General features: G+C 39.2%; 1 protein-coding gene and 3 pseudogenes across 1 annotated transcript in view; 1 reads left to right on the top strand and 3 right to left on the bottom strand.

Moving 5' to 3' along the window:
- Positions 1-2,150, bottom strand: part of LOC146452242 (uncharacterized protein KIAA1958-like) — a 3,319-nt gene extending 1,169 nt beyond the window's left edge. Inside the window, exons 1-2 of the mRNA XM_085098074.1 lie at positions 1,574-2,150; positions 1-466 (exon numbers count right to left, since the gene is read on the bottom strand). The exon at positions 1-466 is cut by the window's left edge and continues 1,169 nt beyond it. Coding sequence (XP_084954200.1) covers positions 1-147 — 147 coding nt within the window. The 5' untranslated portion in view covers positions 148-466; positions 1,574-2,150. The remainder of the gene's footprint in view (positions 467-1,573) is intronic.
- A 4,833-nt stretch (positions 2,151-6,983) lies between these two features.
- On the bottom strand, positions 6,984-10,016 carry LOC146452241 (uncharacterized; annotated as a pseudogene).
- A 2,065-nt stretch (positions 10,017-12,081) lies between these two features.
- Positions 12,082-13,811, top strand: LOC146452240 (uncharacterized; annotated as a pseudogene).
- LOC146452239 (uncharacterized) lies at positions 13,772-15,955 on the bottom strand (annotated as a pseudogene).
- Positions 15,956-20,296: the final 4,341 nt, after the last annotated feature.

Raw genomic sequence — 20,296 nt, 5'->3', positions numbered from 1 at the left:
CCCACGTAAACCGAAATGCTCCGTTAAATTTTTAAAGTTTGCATTCACAAGGGCTTGTGCAGAATGCTTTCCAATATGTCCCGTTTCCCAGAGATGTTCTTCATCATCTTCACTGAGTGCATTTGTTGCGTGTTTTCGTTTGGCCATTCCTTTTTGCCTGAGGTATCTTGCTTTTGCTTCAAGTTAATGTCTGGAAAGCTGGAATTGCCGGTCACGCAAAATGCTGTATGGGCGGCCAAAGCCTGAGCGAGGCTTGCATTACCGCCAAGCTATCCGGCTCATACTCTTCTCCATCCTTTTTTCGTACTTCGGCAAAGAACTTGCATAGAACTGCGTCTAGTTCTTCGAGCGGAATATCCTCCAAAAGTCGTTCTTCCCCACGAGCGATTTTCCATGAGTTGAAAACATTCAACCACGTTGACATGCTTTTCTCGGTGTTTTTGTTCTGTTTTGCGAGTCTCATTTTCTCTAAATGGGTTATTCCAAAAAAATTCCACACCCCCCGACGGATGGGGTAGTTTTTTAACCCCCCCTCTCACCTGGATTTCCTGAAGCACAAGAGCCCCCCTCCTGTCTGGATTTCCAAAACAAAAGACCCCCCCTCCCGCCTGGATTTCCGGAAAAAAAGTATTAGGCTTAAATTTAATTTATTTTCAATAGAAAATACGCACAATCACGTCTAGAAGATGTTCTTTTTTAATTTCTAAAGCTTCGGCTAATATTAAAAACTCTACTGCGTGGAGCTAAAAAAAGAAAGGAGCAACAACGCGAAAAAGCAAACGAGTTCATCCTTTGTGTATGGACAATACCCATGGAATCTTGAAACTGCACGCAGAAAAAACACTGGCTGCTTGTTCAACTGTGCTACGGACGATGGGACTTCAGAGAGGTTACCACTGTATATGTTGCAGGAACCCGTCCAAGAACTCTCTCCTTCTGTTGCTTTCGCAATATAAACTTACATTTCCAAACGTTTTTTCGAAGTACAGATGGCTACAAGTTCCTCTCAAGTATTTTCGATGAAGAGGGAATGTTTGGACCAAAATTCTTTGGAATTATCTTCTTCAGCTAATAGCTCTGCATCCTTACTTGCACAAGTAAAAAATTATTCTGCCTGACGCAGTGGAATCTACGCTAAGAATGCAATGGCGGACCAAACAACCTAGAACGTGAGATTACACAACGGTGGCGCGCTGGGTCTGCTTTGAGTAGAAATGTGTCAGGCGTTTCAAACTCTTCGTTGCAACAATGTTGCGACGGCTCGTTCTTTAGTATCTTGTTGTTCGCGTTTTCTGCTATAAAAGGACCTGCGAAGGAACTTAGTTTATCATTTATTTTAGGTGAGAAATATGTGAATAAAGTATTTCTACTATTTTCAGGGTCTGAGAGCACTGAAGTGTCACCGAACTAAACGTTCGAATTGCGTGAACTATCGGTTGAAATGACCCCTGCAGAAGACTTTCTTAAGTTCAACCCCCCCCCTCCCACCTGGATTTCTAGAGTCTTTGATCCCTCCTCCCGCGAAAATTTCCAGAATCCCATCTGTCGGGGAGGTGTGGATTTTTTCTGGAACAACCCAATCATCTCCCTCTATGTTTGGAAACCTGCCACTTATTTCTTCCATTTCTTGTTAAACAGCTTCATCAAAAAGCTCGAAGGAAACCCCGAAATTTGGCAAATCACTCGCCATTTTGGAAAGTGTTTACCAGTGATTTTGCTTCGCGCTGCTACAGCGAATCCGTGCTGGATCCTGATTGGTTCAATTTTGATTTTATTGTTTTTCACGCATTTTAATTGGTCGAGAATGAGCTGTCCAAATTAATTGGTAATTTGGACAGTCGAGTTTTGTATATGAAAAACAAATATCTTTGGTATCCAAATTAATAGTTAATTTGGATAGATATTGAAAATTTACAAATAATACAATGGTTGCTTGAATGGGATTTCTGACTAGCAATATAATTAATAAATGATATCATGATAAATGTTAATGTATCTGTCTCGGTTTAATGGCAATTTTATTTCTGCTTACCTTCGTGAATACCTTCATTACTTGCAGATTCTTCATGTCTTGATTGCACTAAACCTGCAAAATGGTTACATTCAAAAGAAATGATTTTCTCACCAGCCAGTTTTCAAGATGGCAGCGTGATGGAAAACTATAGAATTAACTTAAATGACTTTTTTATAAAAAAGAACCACAAACTGACCTGATTTCTTTGTATAAAATTCTGTTATTTTCTTCATTCCCAACGTTGAACAAGCTTCAACAATACTCAAACATCTGCTTGGTCCCAATCCCACTCGTTTACTTTGAATGAAGGTCACACCTGTTTATGTTGCCCGTTATATCTTATCTAGATACGACCTTCTCACAAGCACTATCCTACACAGCAGTCGCAAAATGTACATTATCTTCTCATAACTTGACAAGCAGTGAAATGGTGGAAGTGAAACAACTTCGTAAAAAAAATATTATTAATTTAGGAGGAATCAAACAAAATAACAAGGAACAAATGCTGCTCAAAGGGGGGGTTGCAACCCCCTCAACCCATCCCCTGGATCCATTTCTGGAGTGCCTCTTGGACGTATACATCAGCAGGTGATTGTGAAGAAACCAATGTGTCTGTAAATGGTACTGTCGATGTTCAAAGACAACCATGGCTACAGTTATGCAAGGTCCAAGGAAATGAATACGTTATACATTTAAGGTGGCAGCCACAAAGCTGTAGAATGAATCACATACCAGTACTACACCAAGGGATGTTTGTCAAGCCCATAACAGCAGTTGTTTTCACACATACTTGTAATCAAACAATAGACGCTTATTCAAAAAATCTGACAGGTAAAGGTCTTTGAGTTTGCACTCATTGATTATTGCCTAAAGTTGACATGGAAGTGTCCTCATTAGGTTCTTGTCCAGAACAACCTCCTTTAATGATCTGTGGGCTGAGGAGTTTTTCTTCAACCATGGCTTATTTTTGTCCTCTTCTCTCAAGAGTTCGTGAGCCTACTTTCTCTTGCCACTCCTTTTTGATAACATCTCCATTACAGCATCTGGAACAATACCATAAGTGATTTCTCACTGCACTGATCCACAATGCCAGATTGTCAATTCCTTTAGCCTGTGAAGCCTATAAGAAAAAAAAATTTATCCCCAAAAAGTAAAATCCTAACTGTTACACTGACACATAACATAACCCTGCACAACAATAATAAAAAGGAAATTCAACCCATATGACTACAAAAAAATAATAATAAATAAAATACTGGAATAGAAAAGCAAAACTGATGTTTTCTAATAGTTGTACTGACAGTGTTCAATTTCTTGCATTTACCTCCATGCCACACCTTCAGTTGATGGACAATGTTTTTGAACCTGTGTGAGTTGTCTAGCAAAAGCACAAGTCTCACATTGTACCAGGTCAACAGAACCACTTCATTTATTTGCTACATCTACATGTCCTTTTTCAAGAACTGTGGTAGGAGGATGTGTTGTTCCACAACATTTCCATACCACCTTCCCCCCATAGAAGTGTTTCTGGTTTGAACTGCCCCACCCCTCTGGAAGTTGCAGTTTAGCTTCAAACTCTTGCATTAAAATTTTTGCTCCCCTTGTAATTTCCAATAACATTCCTTGGGGTGGGTAGTCGCTGATCGTCCAGGTACAAGAAAAACACTTGGACATTTTCATATAAAGAAAAAAGAAAGTGTAAACAAAAATTATGTACAATGTACATGTACTTATTGAAGAGAGCCCCAATTTCAGAATGGCCATCTGTAATGACTTCTATGACATTCATCTCAGATGCAAGAAGGGCATCCGTGCCTCTTTCAAAACCAATTCTCTCCTTGTTTGCACTATTTCTCCCTTACACCTCTCTAACATCAACAATTTCCAGTTGCAAAATGGCCTTGGTTTCCATGTCTGCCAAGGTGTAGGTGCAATACTGAGCAGAGTGACATGGTGAATCATTTCGGCCATGCCCACTCAGCATTACATCCTTACCAGCTGTTTCTTGCCACAGTTCCCTTTGCATGGATTTCCAATAATCATATATTATTGGAGCAATGTACAAACTTGGGTACCAGGAAAGTAAGGGACTAGCAAAATACTGCAAGTTGAGTAACTTTAAAAAAAAAGCCAACTTTGGTGAATGAATATCCTGAAAGAAGAATGGAGAACGCCAGGAAGAGATTTCCAACTCTTAATTCTGTTGCTTGTTGGCTGGGAAGCCCATTTGCCTCCCACGTCCTACATAGCCAGCACTGCATCACCAGGTAATGCTTTAAAGCTGCTGGATGCACGTCCTGTCTGATCATGATCTCAGGAAACTCATTCAAATTCGTTATGAACAGAAATTGTGACTAAGATGGTCAAGATATATCTTTGAAATCAGTCTTATATCGAGGGACCCTTTTCTTGTGGCGACTGGTAGAAATCCATCAGAAATTTGGCAAGGTCTTTGTCCTTCAGCTGTTTTAAGAGAGAATTCAAGGATTGTGGAAACATTTATTTAGTGCTAATCAAGCTCAAAAATCAAATGTTTTTGAAGAAGGCATGCTGCTTTGTCATTGAGTAATTCCTCACAGATTGCAGCTACAAGCATGGGTACTTGAGGACTCTGGATGCTGCTTGTCAATGTACCTGTAGTGTTAAGTTGTCAGAAACCATTTTTCTCCTGCTGAACGTTTAGACTGGAAGGTGTTATGTGGGGGCCTGCACAAGTGATATGAAAGCTTCTTGGGTGCTTAGCTGTTTTACTTTCATGGATTTGGTTGAATCACAAGGGTTGGAACATGTAGCTACAGAAAGGACTATGCCTGGTGGAACTGGGGCTTTTGAAGTTGCTGAAATAACCCATCTGACCCTAGGGACAGAGGGGAAGTAACTTGTTTTAGATGGTTGATTGTTTTGGCCTATGTAAACAGCTGGCGTAAGCCTTCTGCCCTCATTGTGGATCATGTCAACAAGCTAATCGATAGTGGGGTTGAGACATGGATACTCTTTTGAAACACACTAGTCAGCAACTTCTCTGGGAGCTTCTCTAACAATGTTGGAACAAAAGCCTCCATACCTGGTCTTCGTCCTGGTCTAGTGTTTTAAGAGATCTCATGTCACTCATGTTGTTGTCATAGAGAGCATGTAAAGCTATGGCTGTATGTTGTGCTTGGTTATTGTAACAAGGGTAATACAGTGAGCATTCTTGATTGCTGTTTTATAACCATAATTAGCATGAGGGTTTCAGCCAGTAAATTGCAGCTGTCCTCACCCTTCATAAGCACTTCCACTCTCTTAACACTTTCTGACAACTGTCCCTTAAGAAATTATGTGAATTTAGTGACATTTGAAATGCCTTTGACTTTGTGTACTTCGATTCTGAAAATGTATTCCAGAAACTGAGCCATTTTCTTGTCTCCATCGTAGGTAGTGCAATTTTTGGCAACTCGAGCTGTAAGTGAAGGCCTAATTTGTGGAGGGTAACACTTGACATCAGTAAAAACACTGATAAACCGGTAGCCCTCATTACAATATGAAGGTACCTTAAATGAAAATCAGTATTATTAAAATTCAATTGCTATTTACATCATAAAATTAAAAAATTAAAATTTATATTGATATTTAAAAATACAAAAAAGCTTAAGATGCATTGGATGACATAATTTCTTGTGCATGTTTACATTAGATATAAGTTTAAGCTGCTTCAAAATTGTGTAAAATGTTCTGTCACTAACCTCTTTATGCTTTTATTATTCCTGAGCCATGTGAAGCACACAAATCCAAATGTTGTTGTTGTTCAAATTCCTTACCGCTTTACCCTTACAATCTTCAAGCATGGTTTACCTTTTGTTTGCTCTATTTATTTTCAGTTTTCTAAGAAGTGTTTCATATCAGGAGTTTTCTCGGCTGGTTCACGGATTCCTGGGGAATAGGAGGATTCATTTGCCTGCATATGCTTATTCTGCAATCAGGAAAACATTTCCTTGTGACAAGGATGAACAATATACTGGATTTGATCTTGACGAGGAGGATGACTAACTATTTTTTTTTTTTACCAACAACAAATATCTTGAATCTATACCGACAATACATACATTTGTTTCTCTGATAGGATAATGGAGGTTGACAAATTTCGTCTGAGATGTTCAATTTTGATGGTGTTACACTTTGATGGTGTGTAACAGTTTGGTGTATTGCTGGGCAGAACGGACAGTGCGGAGACGAAACTTTTTTCATTTTGTACAACAATGAGTTAGTAAATAAGATATGGTGAATGATTTTGTATTGGAACATAATTAATTTTGTTTCTTTTGTAGCTTTAATTGGTAAAAGATAAATCTTAGAAAAATCGTCACGCTGTAAGTTATAATATCCAAACCTTTTTTCAGCAGTGGGAGGTGGTAATTTTTGCCGGGCGAGAAGTTCTTGATATAAAATGTTACAGGAGAGGGGTTTACTTAAAATACACGAACCTAATGCAGGCATTGAACTGCTTTCATTTTTGAACAAAAGTTTTTTCCATTCACTCGGAATGGCCGATACAAGGCTGTGATAGTGTAAAAAATGACATCTTTTTATATGAAATTTATTGGCTAGCACTTCAAACAGAAAAAAAAGAGTTTTCCTGAATGTTGAAGAGATCTATTATCTGCGTGATGCCGTTTTGGCGCCTTTATAAATCTGTTGTTCCAAATGATTTCCTGAAGCACGGCTTCTTTGTTTTCAGGAGTACTTTGCTTAATTTCTTTCCAATAACAAATGACTTGTTTATAGAACGACGGAGTGTGTTCGTTAAGATTAAGAAGTTTTTTGTCATAATTACAATTAAACAGCTCTATTCCACCTACATTGGCTAAGAAATAGGTTGGAATATACTTCCACTGAGCGTCAATTCCGGAACAAAGGCATTTTACCCAAGTAAGTTTCAACGCCTTATCGAAGAAAGAGAAATCTTTCATTCCTAAACCACCTTTTTTATTTTTAATCAAAGTTGTTTTATGAATCTTCGCTGGTTTATGGCTCCAAATAAAATCAAAAGTTAGTTTGTTAACTTCGTCTGAAAAATGCTGTGCAGTTTCCAAGACACTACAGACAAATATAAGCTTGGACAGGGCTAAGGTTTTGACAACATTTATTCTACCTTGTAATGAGATGTCTCTTTGAGACCACATATTAAGGGTCTTTTTTAATGTTTCCAATTTTTTTGAGAAATTTTTTTTAACTGTGGTTTCGTGGTTGTAAGAAAAGTGAACGCCTAAGGCATATACTGGTTCATGACTGAGCCGAAGGTTAAAAATTGCATCTTTCCGGTGACTTAGTGATGCTAGCCAAAGCATTTCAGATTTTGATTGATTTATCTTTAATCCAGAACAACTTTCAAATTTGGTCATTTGATATGAGGGGCGGGTGTTTTTAGATTTCTTTGAGCAATGGTTGTTGCTCTATTAAGTGCCAGTCTTTTAAGAGGATTTGTTTTAAGTTTGGCACTGCTGGGTGGAATTGTGTTACGAAAGACAAGAATCGCTTGTTCTCCTTTGGTTTTTGAAGGAGTGCCAGTTTCCTGTTTTCAAATTGCACTTCTGAGAGGATCCTTTGAACAAGGTTCTCGGGATAACCTCTTTTCCTTAAGCGCGATTTAAGATTTTTAATTTGCTCTTCAAATATTTTTTTAGAAGAGTTTGTTCTGAGAAGTCTCAGAGCTTCGCCTTTGATGAAGCCTTTTTTGACCCCTGGTGGGTAGCATTAAGAAAAGTGGGTATATTGAAATGTTTCAGTAGGTTTGAAGTGCGTATGCACGTCAAGAACTGAATTCCTTCTGAATCTTTCACCTTTATAAATGTTTGTATCCAGAAATGTCGTTTCTGTTTCTGAAATTCAGCCGTGAATTTAATTATTGGTGTTTGCTTGTTCAATGAACTGTAGAATTTCCTCTCTGTTTAGAGTCCAGAGGGAAAATATGTCGTCTATATATCGCTTCCAAATGAGTGGTTTTAATGCGCTTTGGTTTAAAATCTCTGTTTCAACCTTAGCCATGAAGAGGTTGGCAAAGGCAACTGCCATTTTTGTGCCCATGCCTGTACCATGGGCTTGTAGGTGGTGTTTTCCATAGAACTGGAATGGATTCTCTTGGATAATTAAAATCAGCGCTCTTTGAAGTAGCCGTATAGGGATAGGAGGTTTGTTGTCGTAGAATTTTTCGTATGCTCTGCATACAGTCAGTATTCCCTCCTCTTGTGGTATGTTTGTGTAAAGGCTTTTTACGTCCATTGAAACAAGTATAGCGTCCACTGGGACTTTTGTTTTTTCTATGAAATTGACGAAGTGGATTTCGAGAAGGCGTTTGACTCAGTGCACAGAAATGGCTTATGGACGATAATGAGCCAGTATGGTATCCCACAGAAGATCATCAACATAGTTAAAGCGATAAGATGGCTTTGAATGTGCTGTTGTCAAGGAAGAGGCAACCTCAGAATGGTTCAAGGTAACGACTGGTGTCAAACAGGGATGTATAATGTCTGGCTTTCTTTTTCTGCTTATTATAGACTGGGTAATGAGGCATACTGTGAAGGAGGAGGGAACCGGACTGAGGTGGAAATTTACATCAAAACTTCACGGACGATGTAGCTTTAATTTCCTCAACGCAAAGACACGTGCAGTTGAAATCAAACAGGCTGGTAGAGAATGCAGAAAGGGCAGGCCTTCGGGTAAATGTCGGGAAGTGCAAAGTCATGAGAGGAAATGCGAGGAATAACGAAGCCATCACAGTGAACGGTGTGGCGTTGGAAGATGTAGAGAAGTTTTCTTACCTGGGCGCCACAGTATGTTAACAAGGGGGTGGCGAAGAGGACATCAAGGCTAGGCTAGGGAAAGCGAGAGGAGTGTTTGGAGTATGGAGCTCCAGCAGTGTGTCGAGGAGGACGAAGATCAGGCTATACAAAACATTGGTCAAACCAGTTCTCATGTATGGTTGTGAAACATGGAAAATGAACGAAAGTGATGCCAAGAAAATCGATGGTTTTCAGAACCGATGCCTGAGAAGGGTAATGAAGATTAAATGGCAAGATAAGATCAGTAATAGAGAGCTACTGGAAAGGGCTAACATGGAGAAGTTGAGTGAAGAGGTAAGAAGAAGGAGATGGAGATTCATTGGACACATCCTGAGACAACAACCTGACAATGACTGTGTTACAGCCCTAACATGGACCCCAGAGGGAAGGAGAAAGAGAGGCCGGCCAAAAACAACTTGGCGGCGCACGGTACAAAAAGAGAGGTCCAAAGCAGGGTGGCAGTCCTGGAGTGAGGTGTGCACTGCAGCGCAAGACAGGAATAGCTGGCAAGCCCATGTGGAGGCCCTATGCGGCACCTTGGCACCAGGGGACAAGTAAAGTAAAAAAGCGGTGTTTTTGAGGAAGGACTTTTGTTGTTGTGCTATAGGCTGAAGTAATTTGTCAACAAATAATGACAGTGTCTCTGTAGGGCGATCACACCCAGATATTATAGGTCTACCGACCAGAGTTGGTTTGTGTATCTTGGTAAGGGTGTAGAATTCTGGAATACGAGGCGGACTTGGTGTTTGACAAAGCCAGTTCTTAGCCGTTTCGTCTATGTGGTTGCCATGGTAGAGGTCGTTGATTAGTTGTTCCACTTTGCAGTGTGTGTCAACTACCATGGGTGATGCAAGATTTTTGTAATGTTCCTCTTTATCCAGTTAGATTTGGCCCTCTTTTATTTTATCTTGCGTGTTCATGACTACAGTTGTAGTTCCTTTGTCTGCCTTTTTTAAATTTATTGTAGTGCCTCACTTCAAGGCATTGATTGCCTCGTGTTTGGCGGGTGGCAGATTGTTTTTAGGCTTTGTTAATTCGATTTCTGCTAGTTGGCTTTTAGTCCTCTCCAAATAACTCTCAAGGGCAACTGATTGTTGTATCGGTGGTTCCCATGTAGATTTTACATGGAAAGGATGTGGTTTTTTGTTTTTCCCATGAAATATGTAATGTAGGCGCATTCGTCTTGCAAACATATTAAAGTCACGCAAAAGTTGCCGCCTTATTTGTGTGTGATTTGTCACGGGTGTAGGAATGAATTTGAGCCCTTTTGCCATTGATCTGGTCATCTAAAAGTTCTTTGTTTGAGAGGTTTTTGATGTCTTTTTTGTTTGCCTCTGTGTGTATTTTAAATTGTTTCTGGTGTTTAAATTTTTTGCGTTCTTTGCGCTTTCTGTTTGCTACGTTTGTAGCTTGAGGTATATTGTGTTTGGCCCCCGTGTGTTGATGAGACTCAGAAAACAGACGTGTGTACTTTTCACTTTGTTTATTCTCCATTTCACTAAGTCTTTCCATCAATGCACTAAATTGTGCAACGCTTGACTGGATATTTGCAGTGATTGATTTTACATGGTCAATACTTACATTCATATCAGGTGGCGCCGAGCGCGCTGGTTCGGATTTGCTCTTACCATTTCCAGCAGTGCATTGACCTTTCGGTCTTTTTGATTATTTAATTTCGACCCTTTGGCGGTCAATTTCTCGATAGTGAAAACGAGTGAGCGCTTTTACATACTCAAGATTTGAACGACAACATACACATATTTCATTTTGGTTACTTGCAGGATTATGCTGGCCAAACGAGCTGTTTACCGAGCAGAATTTGTGCACAATAACAGAGAAAATAAACAAAATGATATAATCTCTTTTCATCAAAATGTAACCGAGCCTAATATAAGCCTATCGATGTATTGATAGCATGTAAAAAAGAATTTTTTAGGAGCAATGCCGGCATTTGCTACCTGGAGGGATTTTGTTTACAATTATAATGTATTCTATTTGCACCATACTTCCATTTGGCGCAAACTCAAATACCTGCTACAAAAATAGTATTTTACAGGAATAGGCTCACATAAATTGACACTGAACAAGACTTGCGCTTCAGTTTTCTTTTAATCTTTGACAGCTCTCTCCTCCTGTCTTTTAATTTCAACTGTAACATTTTCACAGGGTTATTGAGCTTCCTTTTCTCCTTGGTAAAGATGCGACAACTGGCACATTTCTTCAATGATTTCTTGGACGGTGATTTATTGGACGGTTCAGGAACTTCAGGCACTGGAAAATCTTCCATGGCTTCCATTGGATCGCCGGAACTTTCCACTACTCCCTCCAAAACTGGTACTGGTTCTTCTGCAGTGGAAAGTGGAGGGGCAGAAGGTAGCGGCAATCTTTTTCTAACGCTCTTTCGGCGGCGCTTCAGTTCAGCCTGAATGTCACTTTTGCCGAGATAGGCACCCAAATTTTTCAGCATATCTTTCTTCCTCTGAAATAAATAATGGAAACAAAGGGAATCACATTTGGAGGAAAATAGTCTTGGCAAGCGTAGGTCCATAAAAAGGAAAGGAAAGGCGTTCAATTCCCGATAAACATCAGCTCATTTTGACGTGCACGTGGCACATAATATCTCACCTTTCTTTTGCTTCACTGAGTTTTGGCTGGTTTCTCTTCACTACAAACACCAGGAGCGTGTTTGGAAGGGAACACGCAAATTCCAACTTCATCATTTCTCAGGCTTTGCTGCATTTTCTGCTCTGTCAAGCCAGGATACCTGGCTGTATAGTCCTCATCAAGGAAATGGTCAGAGCACACATGTGAGAACTGGCTGGGCTGCCAATGTGCTCATTTGGATTGAATCCAATCGACCCATTTCTTTCTCCTTTTTCTTTTCTGTGGGTCGTCACTTCCATAAAAAGGTATCGGATGAAGCTTTATACCTTTGTCCTTGTCTCTAACGTCACTGCAGCCAAAAGCAACACATGTTTCTGGCATTTTTACACAACATCAACGCTCACGGGCGACTGATACTCACGAGCGACCAAGCAAGTCACCTATCTCCGAGAATGACGTCACAAAAGGTACTCGACCGAGACCCTTTTGGTTGATTCTGCGTCCCGGTAATGTTTTTCACAAGTGTGAGTTTTGCCGACTTTGATGGCTCATAAAAAATCGAGGTTTTAACCAAAAACAAAAATTTTTGCGGCATTTTGCTCAGTATAATACAAAGATTTATTTGGGCCAAACTTTTTTTTTGGGGGGGGGGGGGGGTTATAGGCACTTTAAGTGAAGCTCATAGCTCTTTGATTTTGTCCTTGGCTTTTGTTTGGCATATTAACGACTGCGGCTACTGGTAATTCTTCTTGTTATTCTAATTGTGTGATTCAACCACGTGCTTGGTTGCATTCAATGTTCTGGCGATGCACAGCAAAAATGTGACCTCCTGATGAACTTGTGAACCTGTGGAGTGGAACAACCTATGACTTCATCGTCACCGCTCGGGTCCGCAGATGTTATTTTTCGGCGAAGTGAAGCGACAGCCGGAAATCGTCTGCGTTCGCAGGCTACAGTCCACTCCAACAACAACCCAAAAGTACCAGCAACCTTCTTCCAGGTGAAGGAACTTGGTGGATCCCCCTTGCTGCTTGTGTCTGACTGTGGTACAGAAAATGGGATTGCTGCTGCCATGCAGTGTACTTTTCGCACTAAAGATCAGGATGAACTGGCTTATGAGAAATCTCACAGATATTGTTCATCTCCAGCTAATCAACGCATTGAAGATTGGTGGTCCTTTTTCAGGAGAAACAGGTCGAATTTATGGATCAGCCTGTTCAAGGACATGGTAGATTATGGGCTACTTCACTTAGGAAATGCACTTCATATGGAGTGTCTATGGTTTTGTGTTTCAAGGCTTCTTTAAGGTGACCTGAACAAAGTCAGGGATCACTGGAACAGTCACAAGATTTCCAAGTCTGCATACAGTGCTGTAGATGGGGTACCAGATGTTCTGTATTTTCTACCTGAATTTTATCCACATTAGGAATGTAAAATTTCTGTGTCTGAAGAACACACAGGAGATGGATGTACACTGTCCAGGAGAGGTGAAGGACAGTCTGTATGAAGAGTGTTTTAAATATGTTTTGGAGACTGAGGGCTGGGTTTATCCTGGCACTGTAAAAGAGGCCCTCACTCTATATCAGCACATAATTAAATTGCAGAATGAATAACATGGTATAACTTGTTGCTTTTCCATCCAGTAAATTTAAAAAAATTGCTCTTGGTTTGATGGTATCAAACTTTATGTTAGCAGTGAAATTAACCTGTTCTTGTTGACACTCAAGAATCAAATTACACTGACACAATTCTCACAGAAATGTTTATTTATTGAGTTAACAGTAACCAAACAAGTATGTTGTATTGCAATGTTTCACCACAAATTCAGGATCTAAAATACTTCTATCAATATGATGTCAAACAACTGATTGATGCTATTGGTGCAACATATGAAATAGTGGTCATGCTGAAATGGCTTGTTGCAAACACACAAGAGAGAGTTTTGACAAAGTCAAAGTTTGTCTCAGCTCAGTCATTGCATCAGTTTCGTCAAATCCTCTCCATGACCTGTCAAATTATCATTATTTCTCTTGTGCATTTGAACTAGGCCTTTTTTAGTTAAGTGTAATACTGTATAAACATGCATTGCAAAATTTCCTCAATCATTCATAGATGCAGGCAATAAATTAGAAAGTTCAGTAAACATGTCTAATCTTTAAGAAACTGAGTAAAACTGGTAAACATATCTTAGGAATACACCAAAGGGCAGTTTTATCACATGCAAGGTCTAAGAAATTTCAAATACATTATGATTGTAACAAATCTCCCAACTTAACATACTACATGTACAACACATTCAGGTGTGTGTGTTCAAAAAGCAGGCATTAACAAGATCTGGTCCAAAGACATAACATTAAACAATGTTGAATTGCCATGAATCTCTATGTTGTAGTAATTCGCTGAGTTCCTCTGAGAGTTCATTATATGACTGATATGTTGATGGGATTTCCAACAATGGTCCACATGTGTGTGCGATTGGTCTACGGGCAGTGCCCTCAAGGGTTGTAAATGCTACCTCAATATGGTCACAAGCAATGACATTACTCCCAGTAGTAAACTGAACCACAACAACAACTTTATTTTCACATTTCCTTTTTAAGATTGTATTGATACATATATGAATATTTAGTTAATTTAAAGTTTTTGAAAAAACCATTTATACGGATAACTAAACATAAATATCTAATGTGGAAACGCCTAGCGCCCAAGTAAACATATAGTTTTCTAAGTTAGACACTAGTCTTGTAAAGAAGCATTTTAAATGTAAACATCTATATACCTATCTAACACACAAACTCACAGACGACACACACACACTGCTCCTACATTTACTGTTATAATAAGTAAATTAGAGGAATTTGATTAGCTAGGTCATTATTTTTGATATAGTTCAGAAATGTCATTTAAGAGACAGATTTTTCAGTAGACTCCGCATGTTACAGCTAAATATCAAAAACCCATTGGACGAAGCCTTTTGGAATTGTACGCCAGTTCGCTTAATATTTTAATACTTTGATTCTATTGTATTCATATTTGAATTATCATCTTTGTCAGGGGATTCAATCACGCTGCGAAATAAGTCTCTTAAGTCTGTTAATAGACAAGCTGAATGGAATACCCATGTTCCTGTAGCTTTCATGAATTTGCTATGTGTCAAGCCGTGAAAAGGTAATTCTCTCAAATCAGTCATCCGGTACTAAGAGAAGAAATAATAACTGCTTTATATGTAAATGAACTAGAGTCATTGACGCGGAAAGAACTGCGAGTTGAATTGAATTTCAGAGTCATAATGTGTATTTAATGTATTTTTCTTTCTAAAGCGTCGGGTATTTCTGAAGTATATAAAAAAATTATCGCAGAAATACGACTCTGGAAAAGTGAGCAAGGATTTGACAATAGGTGCCCAACAATTCTCAAACTCTTTAGTAATTCATCAAGTGATAAACCAATTGCGTGCCTGCATTTAGGTCACATGGATGCACCTTGATATGGCGGTAAAAACAGCGTGTTTGGATATCCAAACACGTGTGTTTGGAAATCAGTTAGAAAAAGCAATACACAACTTCAACAAAACTTTATTACTTCTATTGTTTGCTTTTACATTTACGTGTACAGTACAATTCAAAAACGTTCCTGAGTTAAACATTCCACGCGCACCGTTCTTATTAGCAACTTGTTGGACGAATTTTGTGAGCCAATAGTTTAGGGAAAGACTATCCAATTCCTTCAACTGCTCTTCAAGACTTTGCACACAGTGCAGATCATATTCTTTGAACATGCTTCCCGGGTCAAGTATACAGAATTTTGGCTCGCACGCGGCTTGCCAAGTTCTGAAAACCTCAACGGCCCACTTGTCTTTGTACCGTGTACTTTTAGGCTTGGACTGTGCAAGTAAAGAATCTTCTTCTTGCACACTTTTGGGCGGTTGAAACCGGCAAAATTCATCCTCAGCTAACTGGTCCATGTTTCGGAACTAGCTGGACGAAAGCACTAGTAACTAGACAAAAAATCTAAAACATTATCATCATTTGGCACAAATGTGTTTGCAAGACATTTCTGGAAAGCTTCTCTCTCATCTTCTGAAAGATAGAGGCGAAAAGCTGACAACAAAAAGTCACTGCCCATACTCCTTTTGCCGAACAGGCACGACGCAACAAATCCTCGTGACAAAGAAAGGGGAAAATACCTCGCTTTCATGTATCCATATACCAGAATTCTAGCTATTGCTTCCCATTCAGCCCTTTGGTAATCATGTCTTATGGTAGGAACCTTCTCTTGTGCTCCTACAGTTAGCGAGTTAATGAACTTATTCCAGAAAATAGACATGCATCACGAAAAACTCCATCACCCTTTCTCTCTTCCTCTTCTCTATTATTACTGATGATAGTTACATCTAAATTCACACATAGAATTTCACTATCTTTAAATGCCTGTATCATACTGTCCTTCAGTACAGCCCTATGCAAAATAATTGACTGGGTAAGACAATCAGTGAGGGCCACAACTGCAGCAGTGACTGCTGAAACAGACCAGAAAAGCATAAATAAAAATAGGTGCTGTTGGTTGGGGGAATGGTTCCCCTTGAAGACTTATCCATGCAGAGGCCCAACGTTGACACAGCACTACTAGCGAGGCCTGAGTTATCAAATTCCTGAATGTCCTTGGGCATCACAAGCTTTTCTAAGTCTTCCAGCTGCTTTTCCCACCTTCTGTCTGCAATTGGTGCATTATAAGAACTCATCCATTCCATAACCTGTTCTTTGGTTTTTGCGAACAGACTCTTGGCTGGGTAGGATGTTGTCTGGATTTTCAACCATCAGAAAACGAAGAAACTTTGAAAGGGAGCCCAGGTATGCCTTGCATGTACCAGGTCTTCTCCGGTTCTCTGGTGTGAGCCATTTCTCACGCAGATCTTTAACACTTAGTATTGAGGTAACATTAAACCCATGGGGATCAACTGCTTGTATAATGCTGGAGATCTGTGAGGTGTATTGCCTAGCAGTCTTGTCCTCTCGACACCCACCATCAATACCTTTAAGCCTTTGAGGTGTTACTTCTTGCTCGAACTCCTTGTTTAATGTTCTCACTTTCAAAATCTCCCACACCATTACATTCATTGTCATCCTCTTCATCCGGTTTGATCACTTGCCGCAGATGGTGCATGGCTTTGCTGTTTACTTGTTTCTACAAACTCACCACTTTCTTCACTGCCATCATTTGTTTTACATGTCCATTCAGGATCTTCTTCACTGTGAACATCACTGTCTTCATCAGCTTCAATAAAACCATTACTTGCAGTAGATTTCTTGGTAGCCTTCCCTTTCAGTGTTAGATGCTTCGGCATGTAGCTGGTGGTAAAGCTTTGTGAAATCAGCAGTTTTTCCTTCTAGGGGTTGGGGCAATAATATCTTCAGATGAACTGCATTAATCTTGGTTTCTCTGTAACTTGCTCATCTTGCTCTTCACTAGCTGTAGGTGCAGTCGGTCTTGAGCGCGGTTCAAAGTTTGTGCATAGTGTGAAGACTTCTTCAATTTGCCACCACTGAGTTATCCGGAAAGACTCACATTTGTGGTCATGACAGGGTAGTTGCTCTCGTCTCAGTATATCTTTCATAACGTTTTCAGAGAATGGGACACCAGACCGTTCCAATTCAGCAAGATATGGATGAAAAGATTGGGATTTATCATGGAGAACATCATAAGCCCTCATCATCATCATCATCATCCAGAGCCATTCGTTTGTCACCTCTAGTAAAGCTGTTTCAGTGGAAAACATGGGTCTGAAACCAGACTGGAATTCGGTCAATTCAGTCAGCTCTTTCAATTAGTTTACTCCCTATGGGGAGAACTGAAATGGGTCTATAGTTGTTAGGATCAGTCTTTGCATCCTCTTTAAATATTAGAGTAATTTTAGCTATTTTCCAAGCATTTGGAAATTTTCCAGTGGTAATAGAGAGATTTATTATATAGGTTAAACTAAGAATAACTATGGGTGCTGCTTCCTTTAGAAGACGCACTGAAATATTATCTAGGCTACTGGATTTGTTGCCTGGTGTTTTCTGAATAAAATCGAAGATCTCTTGACTTGATATTTCTGCTAAGCTAAAAATTTGTTCCATTGGGGTAATATAATCACTGGATGTGTCTTGAATTTCAGAGGCTAAAGAAGGCCCTATTTGTGAAAAATAAGTCTAATTTTGATGGGGTCAGTACTCGTAGTATCCTTTGTTTCCAGCTGAGTAATCTTAGTAGATTTGGATTCGTTACCATTTAGTCTATTAATTCCTCTCCAGGCATTCTTTATGTTTCGGCAGTTTTCTTTAAAAAAATGCATTGTAATAATTCAATTTTGCATTTTTAATTTCGTAGTTAACTTTATTTTTCATGCGTTTATAGGAAGTCCAATTGACATCTGTTGGAAACCTTGAGGCTATTTTTTTAAGTTTGTCTCTATGGAACATAAGCTTTTTTAGCTCTGGAGTAATCCAAGGAGAAGATATACCTCTCACTCTCCTCTTCTTTAGTGGTGCATGATAATTAGCAATGCCTAAGAACATATGTTGTCATATATCCCAGGCAATATCAGGGTTATCCTCCAATTCAATCAGATGCCAAGGAACCATTAATAAATCACTTATAGCATCTGCTTATTATTGTCTTTGGATTAGCTTTAGGGGTGGTAATCTTTCTTATTGCATACACTAGGCAGTGATCACTCATACCAATATCAGAGACTCCGGAAACCTGGAAGTACAAGGGGTTATTAGTTTAAAATATATCAATGATAGAGGATGTGTGCTTGGTTATGCGTGTTGGTTGGTTAATTAACTGGCTATATAGGTAAGTTTCAGGGATGTCTAATACTTTTGTGTGCTGCAGTTTGGTGATGTTGCATCAACATTGCAGTTAATGTCACCAGTAACATCTACTTCCATTTGATATGAGTCTAACTTTTGCAATACAGCTTCAAATCTATCCATCATGTCTATGGTGGATCCAGGAGGTCAATACCAGGTCAAACCCAGCACCTGACACCTGTATACTGATAAGCCTCAGGAAGGTCATTGAGACGCTTATAATTTATCAAGTCCCTAACATATTTCTATCTTTCCTTTCAAGGGTATATCCAGGGATGCTGATCTCACCATTTTGAATAGAGCCGTCTAAATGTTTCTCGTTAATAGCTAGTATGTCAACCGTCTTGGGCAGCATATAGATCCTAAGCTGGTCGATATGCTGAAAAAGACTGGCCAAGTTTATAGAAGCTATTTTAAATCTTCTAGTTAATGGAATGCCCAAATTTGGCTGTACATGTATACTTTTCGAAATGTTATTTGGTAAGTTATTTGGAGTTTTGGGATGAACTTGGCGTCTATAATCCAGCTGGTTGTGGGGATTCACAGCATAATTAGAAAAATCAGAAAAATTATTTATGCTCACAGAAGGTCTTGTATTAAGGAGGCAAGAAGAGCTTTGGTCTTCTGAAAGTTTTAATTGTTATCCTTGGGCCTTCTTGCATCTCTGGTGTTATGGTTACTAGCAGTACTTTTATTTAACGCGTTAAGGAAGTTAGTAGCTAGATAGGCAGAGCCTTTGTTATTTGAGTGCAGTTTGCTACCATTTAGAAACGACTCATTTATTCGGTCGTTGTTAACAAATATCCATTTCATTGTTTGTGTCAACTATTTTACTGCCTACCCTTTTTTTCGTTCCTGGAAATGATACCTGAAATGAGAATTCTTGGGGCTTAAGTCTTGCGTTGAATCTCTTTTCCCACTTCAGTTATTTTTCTGGCAATGGTCTTCGGCAAGTCATCAGTTATGTTGTTGGTACCAAGATGAATAATAACAGTTTTGTTACATTTGTAACCGCTAAAATCTACTTCAGATGTACAATCTTCAATTTTTGCACTGCGAAGACATTGCTTTCTAATGGTATTTAAAGCTGACATCAAGCTAGGTTTAATGTCTTTGATCATTGAATTACCCACAATAAGTGTGCCAATTTCTTGGATTGGCTTTGGAGTGCGCCTTACTTCATTCCATTCTCTCTCTCGAGACCTTCATTTTCATTGCCATTACCACTTTCAGTTTCATTACTTTGGATTTCGTTGGGTTTTTCTTGATGGGCTTCTTCATTTGGAAATAGAGTTGATCGCAGTCGGTGCTTTTCTTTGCGGGTTGAATTCGCGATATTTAGCTCCTCAGTCATGATTTAGAGCGCTTTCCTGTAGGAATCCCGTTCTTCAGTGATCTTTTTTAGCATGTTGTTGTCTTCTTGAAGTTGCACCTTCAACATGTAAATTTCTTGAGAAAGATCTTTATTTTCTTGTCGTTAAGTGTTAATAAGCTGGATGTTATTCACATCACCTTGGTTTGACTGATCAATCGTAGCAAGACTGTTATGGAGAGAATTAAGTGGCACTTTCCCTAAGAACGGTCCACTGCGTTTCGGGTCAAAAAAAAGTTTGCCCTCAAACTTTGCCCACTAAATTATCTCGGCTCATAAGTAACTGAAATGACTTTAGTTTTTGGAAATACGTTAAAATAAATTTTTTACAAGCCACAACAGTCAGAGCGTTTGAGGACCTAAATTTAAGCGTGGCGAAAGTAGGAAGTTGCATAAAATTGAATGGCTCGCTGCTCGAAAACCAGGAAACGCCACAAAAATTCATTATAATTCCTAAGTCAAGTGTTCCTTCAAAGGAATGAAATGCATGTTTATTTTGATTTGTTTTAATTTTTAGGGTCACAAAAACTAATATTATTAACCCTCGTTAGAACGCTTTCTGAAAACCGGTGAAAGTACCCTGTCTTTGCCGGCATTTATTTCCCAAGTCCAGACCGACCCATTCTAAATTCCA

This window comes from Pavona decussata, unplaced genomic scaffold (assembly GCF_977016875.1).
Source record: "Pavona decussata unplaced genomic scaffold, jaPavDecu1.1 SCAFFOLD_375, whole genome shotgun sequence".
Classification (NCBI taxonomy): domain Eukaryota; kingdom Metazoa; phylum Cnidaria; class Anthozoa; order Scleractinia; family Agariciidae; genus Pavona; species Pavona decussata.
This window is presented reverse-complemented; position numbering and strand designations above follow the sequence as displayed.